The following is an 18,511-nucleotide window of genomic DNA, read 5'->3' on the forward strand; positions in this document are numbered from 1 at the left end:
ATATAATACACACACACATATATAATGCAGTTCAATGCAACACCACTAACAGATTTAAAAATGACCTTAGAGTTCAATAAGGCTGTAAAAGGTTGAAATCATTGCAGCACTATTGCGGTGGATTGCACTACATTGCTCAGGTGTACCTAATAAACTGGAAACTGAGTGTATACCCCAGAGTTTTTCCCCAAAATTGCATTTTCTCAGTGGGTCATTCAGTCTGAAGGAGGTAAAATAATGCAATTAGTCAGGGTTTCAATGGGGGGTTTTAGTGCTCTATGGCCTAAATTGATTTTTAGAAGCTTTAACATCCTGCCAAGAAATTCTGCAGAAAATATATTAATGCCTGTATCTTTTTTGGCATGAAAATGGTCAAATTTAAAGCTATTGAGCACCATCAAAAGCTGTCTACATTAGTGTAAAAACACTGGGCTTCAAAAACCCATATTGGTTGAGCCTTAATTAAAACACAACTTGCTCTACAAGACACATGTGCAGGTCCATCTGACAGGCTGTAATAAATCAAAAGGTCACCTCAGCAGCTCCCGGACTAATGCCACATGCCACAGTAATTGTGACTTGAGCAGGAGAGGTTAGTGACTGGTTGACAGAAATGAAGGACCTCATTTGGCATTCACACCTGTCCTTTTGAGTCAGGTGAAAAAGGCCCCCAGTCCTTTTTAAAACAAATTTCACAGCAGATCATGTGTAGAAACAATGCACGGCCTTCTGGCTCTCAGTCATTCTGTCTGCTCGGCTCATCTCACAGAGTAATGCACATCAAGCATTAATGGTTCAGAACAACATGAGTGAAATAGCGGGTGCATGTTACGCTGTGTGGCAGGCAGAGGGAGGACAGAGTGTTATTAATCCAGGAGGGTGACAGGCTTTATGCACACAGTCCATTAGGAATTTTCAGCCAGTCTGAATGATATCTAATCTCCTCTTTTCCAGCTTTTAAGAAATATTGGCGAGTTAACCACTAAAATATCATCTAAACCACTGCTGTTTTATCTTCGTAGGGTCTCTCTGAAGAGTGCCAGTATCTGTTCCAACCTCAGCTCATTGTCCAGAGGCTAATTGGGATTTCAGTGCTTTATCCTGGATACTTCATCGACCAGATGATCCCCGTCCATAATAGATCTGCACTTTATAAGTAAGTCTTCTAGCTGAGCTTCCAAAAACCAAAAGTCAGGACGAGTTGGCTTTAAAATTACGGACTTATCTCAGAAAAAAATACACACTCTACCTCCCTTTTCTACTGTTTCATCTGTTATGATTTTTCTAGAATGTTTTCTATAAGCTTATCTTGCGTTTTCATTGTAAAAATATGCAATTTAAAAATGTGTGCTTATAGTCTGAGCTCCTTTATTAACTTCCCCTTCTCTAAAAGTCATCTCAGTTATGTGAGCAGAGCAATATTAATTCATTTCTAGGTTTATGATTCATTGTCTCATGCTCTTTTGAAGGTGCCTAAAGGAAAGAGATTCAATTTTCTGTGAGTTATGCATAAACAAAATTATGTGAAGGGTATTTATATTTTTAATTTATTATTTAAATATTATATATACAGTTTATTGAGGCCCATAGTACATTGTTGGATGTGTGTATGCATGACAATTATATGCTTTTTAGACGAAGAAGAACCAGAATTGATATTAGAGGACATGCAAAATGACCAAAAGACCATTCATTCAAATGAAACTGACATTAAACTTAAATGTTATTTATTTAACATTTTGCTGTCTGATATAGTGTATAGCCATAGTGGAATTATCGTATAAAACAAGTGTCTGTGTATGTGTGTGTTTTTGTCTCTGTGTGTGTGTGTGCTTGTGCAGGGTGTTCATCCCCAATTATACATCAAAGGTCAAGGTTCAGCTGGTAAACTGCAGCACCAAGAACAAGAGTAGCGAGAGTTGTCCTGTGGTGCTGAAGATAAGAGCGCGGGCGCCGCCGGTGCATAACTCAAGTGCCCTTGACTGCAGGGAGTGGAACCCTTGTGAATTAGACACCCTCGTACCTGCCTGGGAACAATGGTACTACATCCTGGTGGAGAGATATCTCACCAACTGCAACGTTTACTTCCGAATTGGGGTGCAGGTCACAGGTGAGTTTGTTTTACAGGCAACATGTGATTGATGACTGTTCAGGGTTTCTTTTTAATCGTATGCATTTTATTTCTGGCTTGTTGTGTTTTTCAGTTGCCTTGGAGCTTATTGTATTTTTTTCCTCCTAAAATGACGCAGCAATATGCCTTCTTAATTTATAGCAGAGTTATTATATCATAGTAATGACATTTGAGCACATTGGTATTCTTGCTTATTGTCTTAATGTCACAGTAAGTCCCATCAGGTTTTTTCACACAGTTTCGTAAATGAGAGTAGTTTGCCAATTTTGCCAAGTAAACAAAATTATTTAATGATTATTTGATGATTAGAAGTAATGTGTTGGATTTCTAATAAATTGTGTTCATCGCCACAATCTGTGAGCTGTTTGCTTCCAGCGTTCCAGCATAATTTTTCTTCCTGCTGCTTTTGATGTGTAATTTAAGACGGTACTGGAATGGCTTCTATAAACCTGAAAACTCATAAATTAGGCCAAACAAAAGCTCAAAGTAGATCTCTGCAGCATATCATTTCCAGTAAAATAATACAGTCCAAATATAAAAGATGGTGGCTTTCAATTTGCACAGGTGCTCTTTAAAAAGAACCAATTCTTAGGTGTAATTTTGTCCCTGTATGAAAGCAAAAATCTCCACGTTTTTTGAAGCGTGTCCATGCTGCTCGTGCCTCTTACAGATATGTGGGGCAGAAAATGTAATTCTGGACATGTGTTTTGATGGGAAAAGGAAGGCCAGACACAGTCGGACCATTAAGAGGCTTGTACAAGAAAAGAACGGAGCCCAAACAGAGGTGATTCGTATGGGATTCCTAAGAGGCCAGTGATACCACGGTTAAGTGCTACATGCTGTTTTGGGGTTGTGCAGAGCTGAGATATTCTTTTTGCTCACTCCACAGGGATGGCTCACAAATCTGTGGGAAGTCTACTCCCATGTAGCGATCCCCTCCCTCTGTTGGACACTATACAGTGCACTTTGTCACCATGGCAACACAGACACTAATTATTCACACTCTGTTCCTTCCCCCTGCCTGCCAGGCAGATCTTACTTGACCTTTTGTGGATTTAAATTGAAGAACACCTCAGGTTCAGGGACCATCTGGAGTCCTCACCTTCTCATGCTTTCTCGCTGTTATTGTTATTGTTGTTATGAGCTGTCTTAGAAATATAATTTGCCCTTATTTGAATTCAGTCCAATTTCAAGGCATCACGGTCACTGGCTACGCAGGAAGCGTTGAAACTGGGTTGCACTTTATTATTTATTATTGTTGTTTATACAGTATTTTCACTGCAGGTGTCTTGGCCTCAATAGATCATCGGGCATTGAAGAGAGTTTATGTTTTACGCTGTATATGAAAGCAAAATGAAGCCAGTTCTTTGGATTATAAGTGTTATGAAATGGTACTGTATGTTTTTACAGCCCCTCCACTCCCACCCACCTACACATATACATACATAAATATGTGCTATATATTTGGGTCTTTAATGATTTTACACAGATTGTCTTGTTTCTACTGAAGTTACACTTGCCTTGAGCCAACAGTATTTGGTATTTCAGTATTTTTAGGAGTGCTTCAGTTGCCTGAACGGACATCAAAATACTTCAAACCCTTTCAGAGACAACACTATGCAAACGAGGCTGAGCTAGAAAAGCCTTTGAAATCCTTTTCCCTTGGGGATTGGTGGTATTTGATGGTACTTTGCCAGTTGCCATCAATGACCATTTTGCAGTGAGTTGCTTTGTGTTGAGTGAAAGCATACTGTTTGCAATTACTGTGAATCTTTGTCTCATTAAAAAGCAGTGTACAGTGCCGAACCTGGCTGTTTACATTATGGAAGCCAGCCGAAGGGGATCATTTCAAACATTTGCAAAAGACTTGGTTGCTTAGCATGCATAGTAACGCAAGTAAAATAACTGACTTGGTTATGCCTGTTTGTTTGAGATTTGCCGGGGATTGGTTCTTCATTGTGCATTCAAAGACACTGATTTATTTCATGATAGGGATTATAACATTGCACTAGATGTTGCAAGGTGCATTTTTAAAACCATCTGCAACAAGCCAGTGAAAATCCACCAGAATGTTGAGCTCATACAGGAATCAGTTTGATTGATTTCCTCTGTGATTTGATGTCTTCCTCCTCTGACCAGATTGCTCCAAGACCAATTTGTCAAAGGACCAAGCACAGCCCAGCTCCTCTATGAACATGCCTCAGTCTTTTGGAACGGCAATGGGTTTCTCCCTGTCTGAGACGCTGTCAATGGCGGCCCTGCCCAGCCCGTTGCTGAATGCCAGTCACCTGCACACCTCGGAAGACAGCATCATTTACCTCGCCCCCACTACCGACACTAACAAGTGCTGGCCCATCCGTCCGACTCTGCGCAATGAGCTGGACACCTTCTCCGTTCACTTCTACGTCTTCTTTGGTCCAAATATATCGATACCACCTGACAGAGCCGCTGTGTTCGCCATCAACCTGATGCCTGTTTTAGACAGTGGAGGAGTCCTCAACATGGAGCTCAAACTCAACATGGTGAGTCCCTCTGATGACACTATTGTTGCTTTTTGCATAATGCATGATAATTGGATTCTGTCACTTCATTGGAAATTGAGAGTCTCAATGATATTACCTGTCTAAATAAAGGTTAAATAAAAAACACATTTGTAAAAAAAAAACTAATTTTACAGTCAGTTTGCTATTACTCAAATTGGTTGACAGGTTTTCACAAACTAAATCTAAATTTGTTTGTTTCAAACAAAATTATCTTTTTACTTATAATCAGTTGACAAACACAATATTCTCATCAGCTTTATCATGTGTGTAAATTTAGCTTCAGTCTATGTAAAAATAATTAAGCACTGAAGGCAAGACTGAGCATTTTAATTGATATCTTATCTTGCTTATATATTGTATACCTAATGTATACTCTGTATCCTGGTGCTTTAGTCAAAAAAGGACATTTCTATTGTTAGAGAGGGCTCCGTTGCTATCCTCACACTTAACCTGCTGTATGCTTTACTATTGCGGATCAGGATCAGATAGTAATCAGTAAAGTAAATATGCAACAGTTAGCAGGGAGAATCCCCAGCCAGCAAGGATGAATAATTGGGCTCACAAAGTGTCTGGCTGAGCTAGCCTGCTAAATATGGATGCTCGTCTGGTCATAGACTTTGCTGTGGGAGTTGAAAAAGTTCACAATGAAACAGGCGCCAGTCTTGGGCTTGTGACATATGCTTGTAATTGAGAGTGAACGAAATGCAAAAATCAGTCAAGCAGGATTTGATATGTCTTTGTTAAGCTGTCCTTCAGATAGTAATGGCATTAGGAATGCACCCGCAGCGGCTCTGGAGGTCTACAGGGAGCCAGAAACTGGAGGGCTACAGGCTGGCAGATGGACATTTAAACATTTTACTCCTAATAGAAAGCAAGTCGGCAGTGTTGAAATAACTAGAGGATGAAGCATATACCCCTAATAAATATCTTTGATTGCTCAGTTCAAAGGGATATCCTGACATTTTGGGAAATATGCTTTTTTCGCTGTCTTCCTTGGAGTTAGATTGATATCGGTTTCCTCTCTCAGCATTCAGAGAAGATATTGGTCGGGGATATTTTTAGCCTGCAGTACCTGTGGCTTAGCACAAAAGGCAGAGGCAGGAGGCGTTCAAAAAAGGAGGAAAAATACACTCTTCCTAGAACTCTAAAACTAACAAAGCAATCTCACCACAGAGGTCCATTCAGTAGCTGTTCTGGAGCTTTCGATCATAGCGTGTGATCTTTGTCAGCAGATAGAGTGGCCCAGTTGTCGTGGAATCATAGATGTTTGTTTCATTTCAGAGCACTGGAAGTTTTTTTCATTTTTCCTTGAAAGTTGAGATTGAAACTTCATTCTTGACTGTGGAAACAGTAGCGTGATAGGATCGAAAGCTCCACAACAGCTGCTGAGGGGACCGTGTGGTGAGATTGTTTTGTGAACTACTGTTTCTCAATTTTAAACCCAATCTGTTAACATGTTGTGTCTTCTTTGCCAGCAAACTAGCCACCACTAAATCCAACTATCACCTGAGTTCTATTCAGAGTTATAGGACAATGTACAAGTTAAGGTAAAAGAACAACTTCACATGGTTATATTTAGCACTTCCACTGCAGTGCGACCATGAGACCAAGATAAAAAAAAGCTTCAATCCATTTTCTAATTGCTCTTAACAGATATATACACCATGCAAATAGAGCTGAAAAGATTAGTAAATCAAATGATTTGTTGATTTGTGAATGTTTAATCATTACTAGTTTTTCTTCATTTTCTATGATATTAAACTTCTTTGGGACATTTTTTTTCTTACAATTTTCTGAGATTTTATAGACAAAACAGTTAATCAAGGAAATAATGACAGATTATTCAATAATGAACGTAATTGTTTTTCGGGGATGTAAAAATGATTAAGTGAAGTTGTTGTCATGCAGCTTGTATGTTGTTTCTCCCTGTTTCCAGACTTTGTGATAAGCTAAGCTAAACACATATTTCATCTCCACTGAACACACAGAGATAAAATTGATAATCGATCTTCTCATCTAACCCCCGGCAAGAAAGCAAACAGCCTTATTTCCCCAAAATGACAGGGAAAAACACAAATAGTTGACTTTTAGGGAAATGAAAATAATTGTAATTAATTTGTGTATTGATTGATTTTTTGGTTGATGTGGCGACACAGTGGGTTGGTTGCTACTGTCACCTCATAGAAAGATCATCCTAGCTTTAAATGGCAGAGTTTTTATATTTTCCTCCTTTTAATGTGCTTCATCCTACAGTCCAGTCACCCCATACCCCCGTGTAGGCCTAAGTGTGTATAGTTGGTTGATTTTAACTCAGACAGTATGCTGTGATGAAACCTAGTTGCTGTGATTGTTGTATGAGCCACGAGATGTATTCCACAGAGAGACTGTCATACTATATTATTCTATGGACAGATTTCTCCCCCCTTGGCGGTGATCTGTCACTTGCTTGTCACAGGCGCAGAAATCCAGTCAGCCGCTGCCAGTGGGGGACTCAGGCAGATTTGCAGGGCTTTAGGAGACAATAGCTGGAGCTGCTTGTCTGCCTTGCATCACTCTCTGTGAAAGAGTGTGAAAGGAATGCATATGGCTTTTACTTCCACTGATACCTCAACTGGCAGTGGATCACTTTAATCGCTTTGGATCCTTTTTTCAAAGTTTTCTTTAGGTAGAGCTTACGCAGAGAAAGAAATTGTAAGTGCTGTAATGACCGAGTCCTTGAGACAGTATGAAAGTATGCCTTGTGAGCTTTTAAATTTCATAAGGAGGACGGTCAAGACATGACGCTATATAATAAAAATTGAATTAAATTGAATTATACATTATCTTACAGTTGGTTTTTCACAGTAATGCCCTATCCTATAAGTCTGGGAGCCCAAATGTGGCATGAGAAATAAATTATTAACTAATGATATATTAATAAATATATTTCCTTTGCCAAAAATAATAAATAATTGGCAATGGCAATAAAAAAAGTAATATTTTTCTGTATATGTGCATATATTTATTTCAACATTTACTTGTTTATTTATTTCTATTTTCATTTACTTCTACATTTTTATCAGGCAATCTGATTTCTTTATTTTTAATGTATCATGCTCATTTATTCATTCATTTATTTATTTGTCTTGTGTGTCACTTTTGTGCCCTCATATATGAGGACTTGTTTGTAAAGTTATGTTAAATTAGATTAGAAAATATTGAACTGAGGCCAAAAGAAAAAACTGAATATATATATATATATCTATTTGTGTTTGCTGTTGCTAAGCAGTGAGATTCTTTAAAAACCTCTATTTTTAATAATAATGTCCAATATAAATCAAAACACAAGACAGTTTAATATTTTATTGAGCAAAATTAAAACACATCATCGAGTTTAATTTAATTAGTTTGGGCATTGGGATGTGCAGCATAAAGTACACATGCCAGCTTCATCCATGCTCTTGCATCAGTTGGCTTTGTGTCCTGTCTGGCACTTGTCATCAGCACAACTCTGGGGAAATTTAGCAAAGCAAAAGCCACATGAGTACACAACAGTGACAAACTGGCATTCATCAAAAGTGTTTTTCTATCTGCATGATCAGAGTTGAAGTATATGTCCTGTTGTAGTAATACTTAAAAGATGTTTATTCAGAAGTTGTTCGCTTTAGTCAGGAACCTTGAGCATTGCATTGCTGGAAGATAGTGCTCATGATTGAATTATGCCTCTGCCACTCATGTTCCACAGTCATAACTAACAGCTGCATAATGGATCAGGCATATAAATCACAATATTAAATGTGATTAATGTAGCAATGTTCACAACAATGTTACAAAGTGCTTTACAAGTAACAGCAATAAATACAACCCAAAACAAAATTAACATTAAAATTCCAGACATGAATTTAAAATGGGCCACAAAAAACAGACAAGCACAAGAAAACTTGAACATAAATTAACAATAATGCCCTGTGATGCCAAGTGATTAAAAACCTCACTAGTTACTGGACAGCAAAGATGCAGGGTCAAGTCAGCATTCAGCTTCAGGGGAAATCATATGAGATGGAGCTGGAAGACAGATTGAGCCTCCAAAGTTATCAGTAAAATCTTTATTTCAGCTCCACACACAGGACAAAGGAATTTCCTGGTTTCTACAGCACATGAATGATTCAGATGACAGATTTGAGAAGGATCAAACATATCACAAAATAATCATCTGCATCTTGAGAGCATCTTGCTTCCTTAATTTGATGTTTCCTGTTGAAACAAGGTGATGGTAACATGTGGCGGGACCGAATCAACCTTGAAGTGACAGTAGACTGGCTTCATCTATGTAATAAATGTAATAATTTCATTAATGCATGGTCACAACAATAAGATAAGTCATAGGATCAGTAAAGTTATTATTAGACATCGTCTTGGAACCACCAGTCTGTGCAAAATCTTGCACCAATCCATCAAAAAGACATAAAGATATAACACAGAATAAGTGAAACCTGATGGTGGTTTTAGAGGAAAACTCAGAGGATTCCTAAAATCATCAGAATTCATCCTCTAGGAATCTTGAATATCTGTAAATTTCATAACAGTCCACCTTGTAGTTGTCAAGATATTTCAGTGTGGACCAAAGTGATGGACCCACAGACTGACATTGTCATGCCTAACTAAAAGCATGTCTACTTTAACTTACTTAGAAATGTTGGTAAGAGTCACTTCATGTAAAGAGCCTGCCTTTGGGGACCTCCTGACCCCTTTGCGGCCCCTGGGCTTGTGTTTGGTTGGCCCGTCTGGTAATCCATCCATGAGTGTTTCTCGCTCATTCCTCCATCTTCAAAGTGTAGGGCAGAGTCGGGACGAAAGGTGGGAGGAGGAGGGAGGGGACTAGCTTGAAATGCCAGTGGGCGTGATTAAGTCTTACTACCAAGAGTATATGCCAGATGGAGAGTTTAGGAAGCCTGAAATCTCAGCACCTGGCAAAGTGTTTGTTGAGTCATTGCATTAATCAACAACCTCACCAATTCCATGCATATACTCTATGCTCATTCTGTGCTAGGGGGGTGATAGAAATCTTATTTATTCAAGAAATAATAGCCTGAAGTTATCCCTGCCGCCGAGCGCATTTCCCTCTGGATACAAAGCAAATGCATGCAAAGTTTCTCTTTGAAAAAGAATGACTTTTAATGTTTGTGACTGCCAGTTTCAGGTTTGGTAACTCTGTTGGACACATTTTGTTCACAGTAGTTGTAAAACATTTCAAAGCTCTGCTGCACCTCCTTTTTAGTGCCACAAAGAGAGAGAGACACTGAATAAATTAGAAGAAATTTTTGAAACTTATAAAGTGTCAAATTTGATGCCTGGCTGCACACTGATGATTTATGAACACATGCAGTAATTTCTTGCTGCTATTGTCCCTTCCGTTGTTCTTTTACTGATACACCAAATTGGACTGTAGTGGTCTCCTTTCACCTCTCTGCAGAATGAGCCAATTTGTGTAAGCATATGCAGTTCCCAGCGCTTGAATAATTCCCCAGGATTCTTTTTTTAATGCATAAGCGTGTTAATGTATAATTGATGCTTTAAGGAGATAAACTGCCAACATCTTCATTTAGGTGCCCCAGGCATACAGAGGGAGAGCAGTTTCACTTGATTTGTTAGTTTTAAAGTTTACTATCTCCCAGCTAAGGGAGAATGAGTCCTGAGGTAATCATGAACAGTGTTGTCTCACCAGCATGGTGGCAACAGATGGTTGATGGTTGATGGTTGGATGGTTGAATGACGTTTGCTTGTGTTTCCTCCTGTAGACTACACTGAAAGGAGCTAATGTCACAGTGTTTGGCTGCCTGAACCACGGGATGCCTCTTTTCTTACGAGAAAACTCGTCACTGACATGTGAATCAGGTATGTCAAACTCAACTTCTAACAAAATAACCACATGTTTTGTGATCCCCAAATGGATAACCTGATTATCCATAATTAGATCAAAAGCCATCACTGCCTTCTGAATGAGTGTTAGGCTCTTTAAGGTCTTCACCTTTGAACAGAAACACTTCTCCAGCTCTTCTGACTCCCAAAACTTTGACCGTTCATGCACAGTTCACCAACTGTTTTGCTTAAACTTCCACCAACACTTCAACAGACATCATCTTTCACTTCAATCACTTGAACTGTCACTTGATCTTTTAGGACTTCCACTTCAACTGACTCTTCAAGCTCAGTTTATCACACACGGCTGACATTTAAACTCCTTTTAGTATTTGTATTTTGACTGCAACTTCAACAATTTCAAATGTTTTGACTACAACATTTCAGAAGTGGAACTGTAAATTGAATTTTCTTCAAAAATGTAACTTTTTCTTGTGATTGCTTTTTCTGTGTGTACATGTAAAGCTCTTTTGGAGTCCATGCTGCAGCAGCCCGGGATTGATTCCAACCTGCAACCCTTTTCCTGCGTGTTATCCCACCCCTCTCTACCTTCTTTCCTGTCACTCTTCGGCTATTAATAAAGGCAATAAATCAGTTTTAAACTCTATATTACTCCTCTATCGTTGTTTTTTTCTGTTACAGAATCAGTGGCTGGGTTTTTCCTTTCTGTGAACGCTTCAGCTAATATTACCAAATTGAGGATTCCCTACCCACAAACAGGCACCTGGTACCTCAGTCTGCGCTCTCTATGTGGCACTGAACATGGGTAAGACAGGCAATACTGCTTCTGTATTTCTACAGATAATTATTTATCCCATAGGCTTCCACTCTCCTTCGCTGGAAAAATTCACTCAGTTACATTAATTATTAATTTTAAAAAAACTGCTGGCAAAAAACGTTTTTATGTCTTACGGAAAAGTATGACACTTTTTGGAACACGCTTACTCACTCTCTTGACATTATTTAGAAATCGATACACTGTCATGGCTGTACATTAAATATGAAGCTTCTACGAGGAACTGATTAACTTAACAGAGGGAAACAGCTAGCCCAGCTCTGTCCAAAGGTAAGAATCTGCCTAACAGCTCCTGTCAAGCTCACTGATCAACACATTATATCTAATTTGTTGAATCCGTACAAAAAAGTGTAAAAAAGTATATTCAAAGTTGTATGGGGGGTTAAGTACTGGACTGTTTGGGACCAGTAACTTCCTCGAGTCCCTGCTGGTTGGCTGCCATTTCTTGTTAGGTTAATCCATGCAAAATGAAAGTGTAAAAACAACTAATTTCCACTACACAGATTAGACAAACAACATAAAAAATGTTAATTAGAGAGCTTTAGAGGTGCTTGTAGGTGGAGCATATGGCGGTAGCTTCATATGTATTGTTCAGACTTCTCATTTAACTGTTGGCAAGAAAGAGAATGAGCGTATTTCCACAGAACTATTCCTTTGAAATGAAAACTGTGGTGTAGATTGTGTGCTCTGGGGTAGTCAATTCAGAAAGTCCCCAAAACAAGACATTTACAAGCAGAAATTCCCTGACACGAACTGAATGACTGTTGCTCATACATTTTTAAGCCTCATAAAAAATTCTTCTGCTTGGTCCCACTGCCCCAAAGCAACCTCTATGAGACAATATTTGCTGTCAATTACAGGAAGACAATTGCAAAATAGGACAGTCAATACTTCTTAAAAACTCATCTTCGTATGAGAATCACTGGTTTATTTACCAAAATTAATAATTCATTGCTGTAATGAAGACTCGCTGTTTCAATGGTTCAGCCTCCGTAATACATCCTCTCCCATCTGTCACCCACCAGATTAATTTGGGACTGGCTTCATAAATGTGCTTCTGGTGCACACCTAGCATATGACATGGAAAAGGGTTGGATTTTGAGGTTTAAAAAGCAGATTTTTCACATTTCAACATTTGCATATTAGGCCATTTAAACAAAATGGTTTAAATATGTCTTATCTGGAATGGGAAATATTGAAAATCCACCCTGAAACATCATTAAATCTGCAGGGTATATTGAATTCCTGCATCTAGTTTAAAAGAGGCAGAGACTGTTTACCTTTAGTATACTAAGCAAACCATAATGCATTGCACCTTCAAGACATCTTGGGATTTTCTATAAAGGGCGCAGTTCTTATCTTTTCTTGAATAGAAAATATCGTGTGATCTCTATTGTTCTCTCTACCTTGGTGTAGAGTTCAATCCACAGATGAATGCAATAAGTACACACTCTTTCTCTGAGGGTTGTTTAAAGTCATTGTGGAGAATGTTGGAAATAGAACATGTGGAAAATGTTTTCATTAAATTGTCCAAGGCAATGTTTTTCACAAGTTCTTAAGTATTAGCTATTCAGCAGATTAAGCTGTTTTGCAGAACCCTTAATGGCACAAAAATGTGAACAGAATGAAATTAAGCAGATTTTTGCAGGACACTTGGGAGTTCCAATTGAATTTGAATAACAAATAATAACAGATGGTGTGGGACAGTGTCTCATCCTCACATCAGAGCCCTGCTGAGGTATGAAAATGTGAAAAAAATTGACATAACTATGTCTTAGATTTCCACACATTTCCACATGCTAAATCAATCAGGTCTTGTTAGAGAATAAAATAGGTAGTGTGAATGATAGGTCCTCTTCAAGGCTACAATTAAGTTGACTGATATAATTTAAAAATAAAGAAGTGAGTGGCTGTGTCAATTAAAAAATGGGTTCTGGGAAAAGATGAAGAAAGACATTTGTTACCTCCTGGAGGTTCATTCTTTTTGACTGATTGTATAAGCTATCAATTATAAAGATAAAATGCAAACACAGATATACAAGGCTTTTTCTTTTTATCCCATGTAGTGTCAGAGATAAACAAATTATCAATATGTTGAGTTGTTAGTTTGCATGCTACGAAACAGCTGCATAACAACAACCATCAGGCTGAAATACTAAAAAGGAGATTGTGACATGAGAAGTTAGAAATTCTTTCTGATTATAAGTGGAAAATTCCTGGTGGGGTACCTAATTGAGATACCAAATGAAGGTTAAACTATCACCGTAGAACTCTAGCTTCCTTGTTGGTCTATAAAGCACAGACATAATTTGTGGAAAATTACTTTTGTAATTGCTTTATGAATTTGGAGATTGCACAAGCCCAACAGAGTAAAGTAGTCTGGCATCTGTCTAACATTAAAATGACCTTTTGATCTCCAACATGCTGTGGTGATGATAGTGCTGGAGGACATAAAACAAGATTAAGCCTACAGCCATATAACATGCTCACAATAACTATGGTAACATATTAAGCCAGTATCTTAATTAATTTGCTAATTAAAACTAAATACATATACATATATAAGTACAGCTAAGGCTGATGTGAATGCCATCAGTTTTACCAGATTTGGCCATAAACCAAAGTACTGGACAAATTGGAGATTTTGATATGATGATGATGATGATGGTGGTAGATGAACCATGAAGGGATCACCATAGTTACAGTTTATCCTAATAGAGACATAAATGTGTGTAGCAAATTTAATGGCAATCCATCCAATAGTTGTTGAGGTATTTAGGCGTGGGCCAAAGTGGTAGACTGACTGACAGGCCAACATTGCTGTCTTTAGACCGACGCTCACCTTGAGAGCAGAATATGTCAGTTGAAATCCATTTCAAAGTACCTAAATTCACTAGTGGTGCTGCAGTGATGGTCCTCATACTCACCTCCATCTAATGTTCTGTCTTGTCTGTGACTTTTGCAGATTTGAGGCCTGCACAAACATCACTGCCGAGGTGTATATGCGCTCATACCTGACTCCATGCATCAATGACTGTGGGACGTACGGACAATGCAAGCTTTTGCGCACTAACAACTACCTTTATGCTGCATGTGAATGCAAAGCAGGTAACAATGCATGCTTAAAAAATGCAACACATTTCATTTTCAGTGTATTCAGGCTCACATGGAGATCTTTTCCCCTCTTTGTTGATTCGAATTTGTACACAATGTGAATGTGAACTAAATTCAGATTAGGTGGTCTATTTATGCCCACTTTATTTTCAAATTGCATTCATATTCACTAAGCCCATTCATGGAAGCCAATTAATAACAAAACCATGCAAGTTGTTTGATAGAACTGGAGAATTAATTGTATAAATATGTTGTATGCTTTTATTATTAATCAGTCATTAATAATTAGCAAAAAGCATGACAATGAATTAATAATTGGAAGTGATTTTGAGCAATGAAAAGCTTTTTTTTGCATACAAGATAAGATAAAACTTTCTGTGAGGGAATTGGGTCATCACTGCTGCAAAGAATTTCTAATTTGTTGGAAAATACATCATGCAGAGTGACATGGAAATGGGAGAGACCAGAGGTGTGATGGCATAGGTTGTCTTCCAGAACTGAACTGACAGCACAGCGATTAAATTGTATGTGCCGCTGTCCAATGAGTCATACAGCGGCCTGGTGTTAATCTTCTAATATAAGCCATGTTGATAAGACAATAACACAGGCTCTTAATTACGAACAGCTTTTCAATAAAAGATGAGCTTATGAAACTAAACAAAGCATGTCCCCTGAGCCTTTTTGTAAATCCTGCCTTTGATCTTCTTTTATCATAGCTGGTTTCTCTTCAGTTAAATTCATTGTCATACTTCATATGTGTGACTGCTTCCTGGCAGTCACTTTGCATTCGGCACTTGCCCTTGGCCCATCTTCACACTGCAAACCCTCCGTTCAACAGTGCTCACAAATATTTAATTCACACTGTTTTATCCAATCCACCACTTGATAAGAGTCCAATTCAAGTGGCAAAGCTGGGTTGTTTTAACATTGGAAGAAGTTCACACCAGGAGGCTCTATTGTGCAGGATAAACACCTTCACACGTATCTGTTTTAGATTATTTTTTACAGAGAAGTGTGTTTGTAAGACAGGGTTGATGAAGCATTCATCTTGTCAGAGAGACACAGTAAATATTTTATCCATTTTAAGATATACTGTAGGGATGAGGCTTGAAATACAATGATTCATCTACAGTAGAGTTTCTTTTCATCCATTCAGAAAAAAAAATTGAAGACTTTACTAAAGGTTGTTTAGAGTTTGAGGAAGACGGAACCTGCTTTAACTTTAGCTTTTTTATGAACTATAAAGGCTGCAAACACAGAAGCTTTCTACTTTCTTAGATCTCTACTTTCTTAGATCAACATACAGTACAGCACTGACTGTGTGTGTGTGGCGTGTGTGTCTTTGTGTGTGTTAGGCTGGGAGGGCTGGGGATGCACAGACAACTCGGAGGCGTACTCCTACAGTTTCCAGCTCCTCTCCACCCTGCTGCTCTGTCTCAGTAACCTGATGTTCGTCCCTCCTGTGGCCATTGCCATCCGAAGCCACTACCTGCTGGAGGCTTCAGTTTACATCTTCACCATGTTTTTCTCCACTGTGAGTGACTGTCGCGCAAACAAAGTGGTGTTTGTTCTCTAAAACAACAGAGTTGACCTATAAAATATTTTTGGGTCTGATACCAGCACAAACAATTGTAAAGCTGCTTCATCTTCAGCTGAAGTGAACTACAATGTTCTATGTACTGTAATAAAAAGGAATATGCTGATCATGATAAGCATAGCTGCTTTTTTTATGATTGCAAGTTGCCAAGTTAAAGGTAAACAGTGGAGTTTTTGACCAACAGTCATGCTATGGAGCACACATAGAAACATGTTTTGTTTGTATTGTGTGTGTGTATTGTGTGCACAAGGACGCACATTAACATGAGCAAGCTATTCCAATGATGGCAGCCGTAACGCGCAAAGAAGCATAGCAACACGCCAATAGAGGCAAGGGAGAAGATGACTGTAAGCTAGATGAACACAAACACTGAACAAATCTTAAATATTAAATAAATTGGCTTTGCTAATGTTTAATGAGGAAGAATGTGCACTCCACACATTTGTAAGGCTGGTAAAAAAAAATGAATGGGGGCATTCCAACTGTGCAGCGGGGGGTGCCAAAGCAGGGGGGTCTGCCAAGTTGAACCAGGCTCATATCTTGCTTCAACACGACAGCCAGCAAGGCGCTGTGTTGGCCAATCAATACTTGCAAGCGCACATTCCTGGTAAATTGCTTTAAACCGTGAATGAACCTTGAGTATTTTTACTCTCAATGACAAATGACAAAATTGTTGCTGACATGTTAACCTGCTTGAATTTTGAAATCCTGCCTTTAAACTTGTTAAGAGATACAAAATCAGGTTGTGATAGAGGTGGCTACACTTACGAAAACCAGACCAAACCAGGAAAGAGTTATCATTGGACAGGACTACGCCAACAGGGAGACCACATTCATGTTGTTAAAACAATGTGGCATATGTTAGCTCACCCTGCACCCATCTACTAGCAATCAGTAAATTCTTTCTGGTAGAAGAAATACGTTTAATTTCGGTAAATCTGTTTTTTTTCCTGACACATATGCTTGTTGGTCTAACCACTGCCTTCCCCCTCTCTTCTGACAGTTCTACCATGCATGTGACCAGCCGGGTATTGTGGTCTTTTGCATCATGGAGTATGACGTCCTGCAGTTCTGTGACTTCCTCGGGTCGCTCATGTCAGTGTGGGTCACTGTCATTGCTATGGCCAGGCTGAAGTCGATCATTAAACAGGTACTGTAATTCTATCTATTTATCCTTAAAGAATCAGAATCAGAATTTATTGCCAAGTAGGTTTTCACATACAAGGAATTTCATTTGTTCATTTGTCTTGGTATGTGGTACATAACAAAGGAGAGGATAGGAGAGTCAAGAACTGTTGTTGGTCAAAGTGAGTGCAGACAACGTTTGTCCTGATATTCAAACTGCTATTTTGTTTCAACTTTAATACAACTCGTGAGCTTGTGTTTTCTATGTGGGAAGTCGAGAACACTACATCCTATGCTCAGCGCTGAAGTGGATTAAGTCATGACAAAGTGTAGGAGCTGTGAGCTACCACATCATGTCCACTTGTGAAGTTGCTAACGTGTCAGTAGGTTGTTAAAATCCACTTTCTTTTAGTACATTGGTAGACATGATCAACATGAATGCAACATCCAACACAGCACTAAAAATGAGTGCACTTAAAATCTGACTGTCACAGTGCGGGTTTGTGCTCTATTAATTCTCTATACAAAACAGCACATCACACTTGTGCTGACCTGAATCAGTGCACGTAAAGCATACATGTGTACCGACATTAATAATACAGACTAATAAACACACGTTTTACTGTACTGTACTGCCAGCACTCAAAAGCTTTGAAAAGATTAAAGTTTACCAAAGCATCTCCACTGTTTTATTATTAGCTGATAGGGAACATTGTACCTGCCACCTCATATGTCTCCTGCGCTTCATTTAGGCGGTTTTCCACGCCCTTGCTACTATGTTACAAGCAGCACACCAGCTGCCGGGGAGCACAGCGGATGTCACCAGAAAGGCTCTGATTGGCTCGGTTGTCTCTCTAAATGAAGAGGCAGCCATTTGCAAGAGCAACTCCAGGCCTCTTTGATTTGCTTAAACTGTTAGATGTCGGCAGCGACTCAGACGTCTGGAACCAGACGTCTTCTGACCACAAACACATGTCCGCTGCCTTGTGTTGAGTCTGGCAAAACCTAAGCTGATAGCTCCATGCTAGTGGTGGGCAAGTTGAGATAAGCCCTGAAGCAAAGAGGGATTTGAGGAATGTAGTAGAGCTGTGAAGGAGAGCTATAAACGAGGGTGCATATGCTTCAATTTTTAGTTATAAATGACAAGATCAATGTGTTAGAAACAGCAATGCGCAGTGCTAAATCCTCCGGTTGTTGACATATTGCGGTGGATAACAGTAAACACTAACAGGTGCACCTTCTCCCTGGGTCACTCCCTGGCTGCACACCAAGATGGAGCAGTCTCAGGAAATCTGTGTGTGTGTGTG

General features: G+C 38.9%; 1 protein-coding gene across 1 annotated transcript in view; it reads left to right on the plus strand.

The window, feature by feature from the left end:
• tmem8b (transmembrane protein 8B) overlaps window positions 1-18,511 on the plus strand; it is a 35,293-nt gene that overhangs the window by 7,592 nt on the left and 9,190 nt on the right. Inside the window, exons 4-11 of the mRNA XM_035657775.1 lie at window positions 1,023-1,156; window positions 1,842-2,110; window positions 4,271-4,653; window positions 10,452-10,548; window positions 11,215-11,338; window positions 14,334-14,476; window positions 15,838-16,016; window positions 17,083-17,229. Coding sequence (XP_035513668.1) covers window positions 1,023-1,156; window positions 1,842-2,110; window positions 4,271-4,653; window positions 10,452-10,548; window positions 11,215-11,338; window positions 14,334-14,476; window positions 15,838-16,016; window positions 17,083-17,229 — 1,476 coding nt within the window. The remainder of the gene's footprint in view (window positions 1-1,022; window positions 1,157-1,841; window positions 2,111-4,270; window positions 4,654-10,451; window positions 10,549-11,214; window positions 11,339-14,333; window positions 14,477-15,837; window positions 16,017-17,082; window positions 17,230-18,511) is intronic.

Source organism: Morone saxatilis, unplaced genomic scaffold, assembly GCF_004916995.1.
Source record: "Morone saxatilis isolate NCDOM2014 unplaced genomic scaffold, NCSU_SB_2.0 Contig16, whole genome shotgun sequence".
NCBI lineage: Eukaryota > Metazoa > Chordata > Actinopteri > Moronidae > Morone > Morone saxatilis.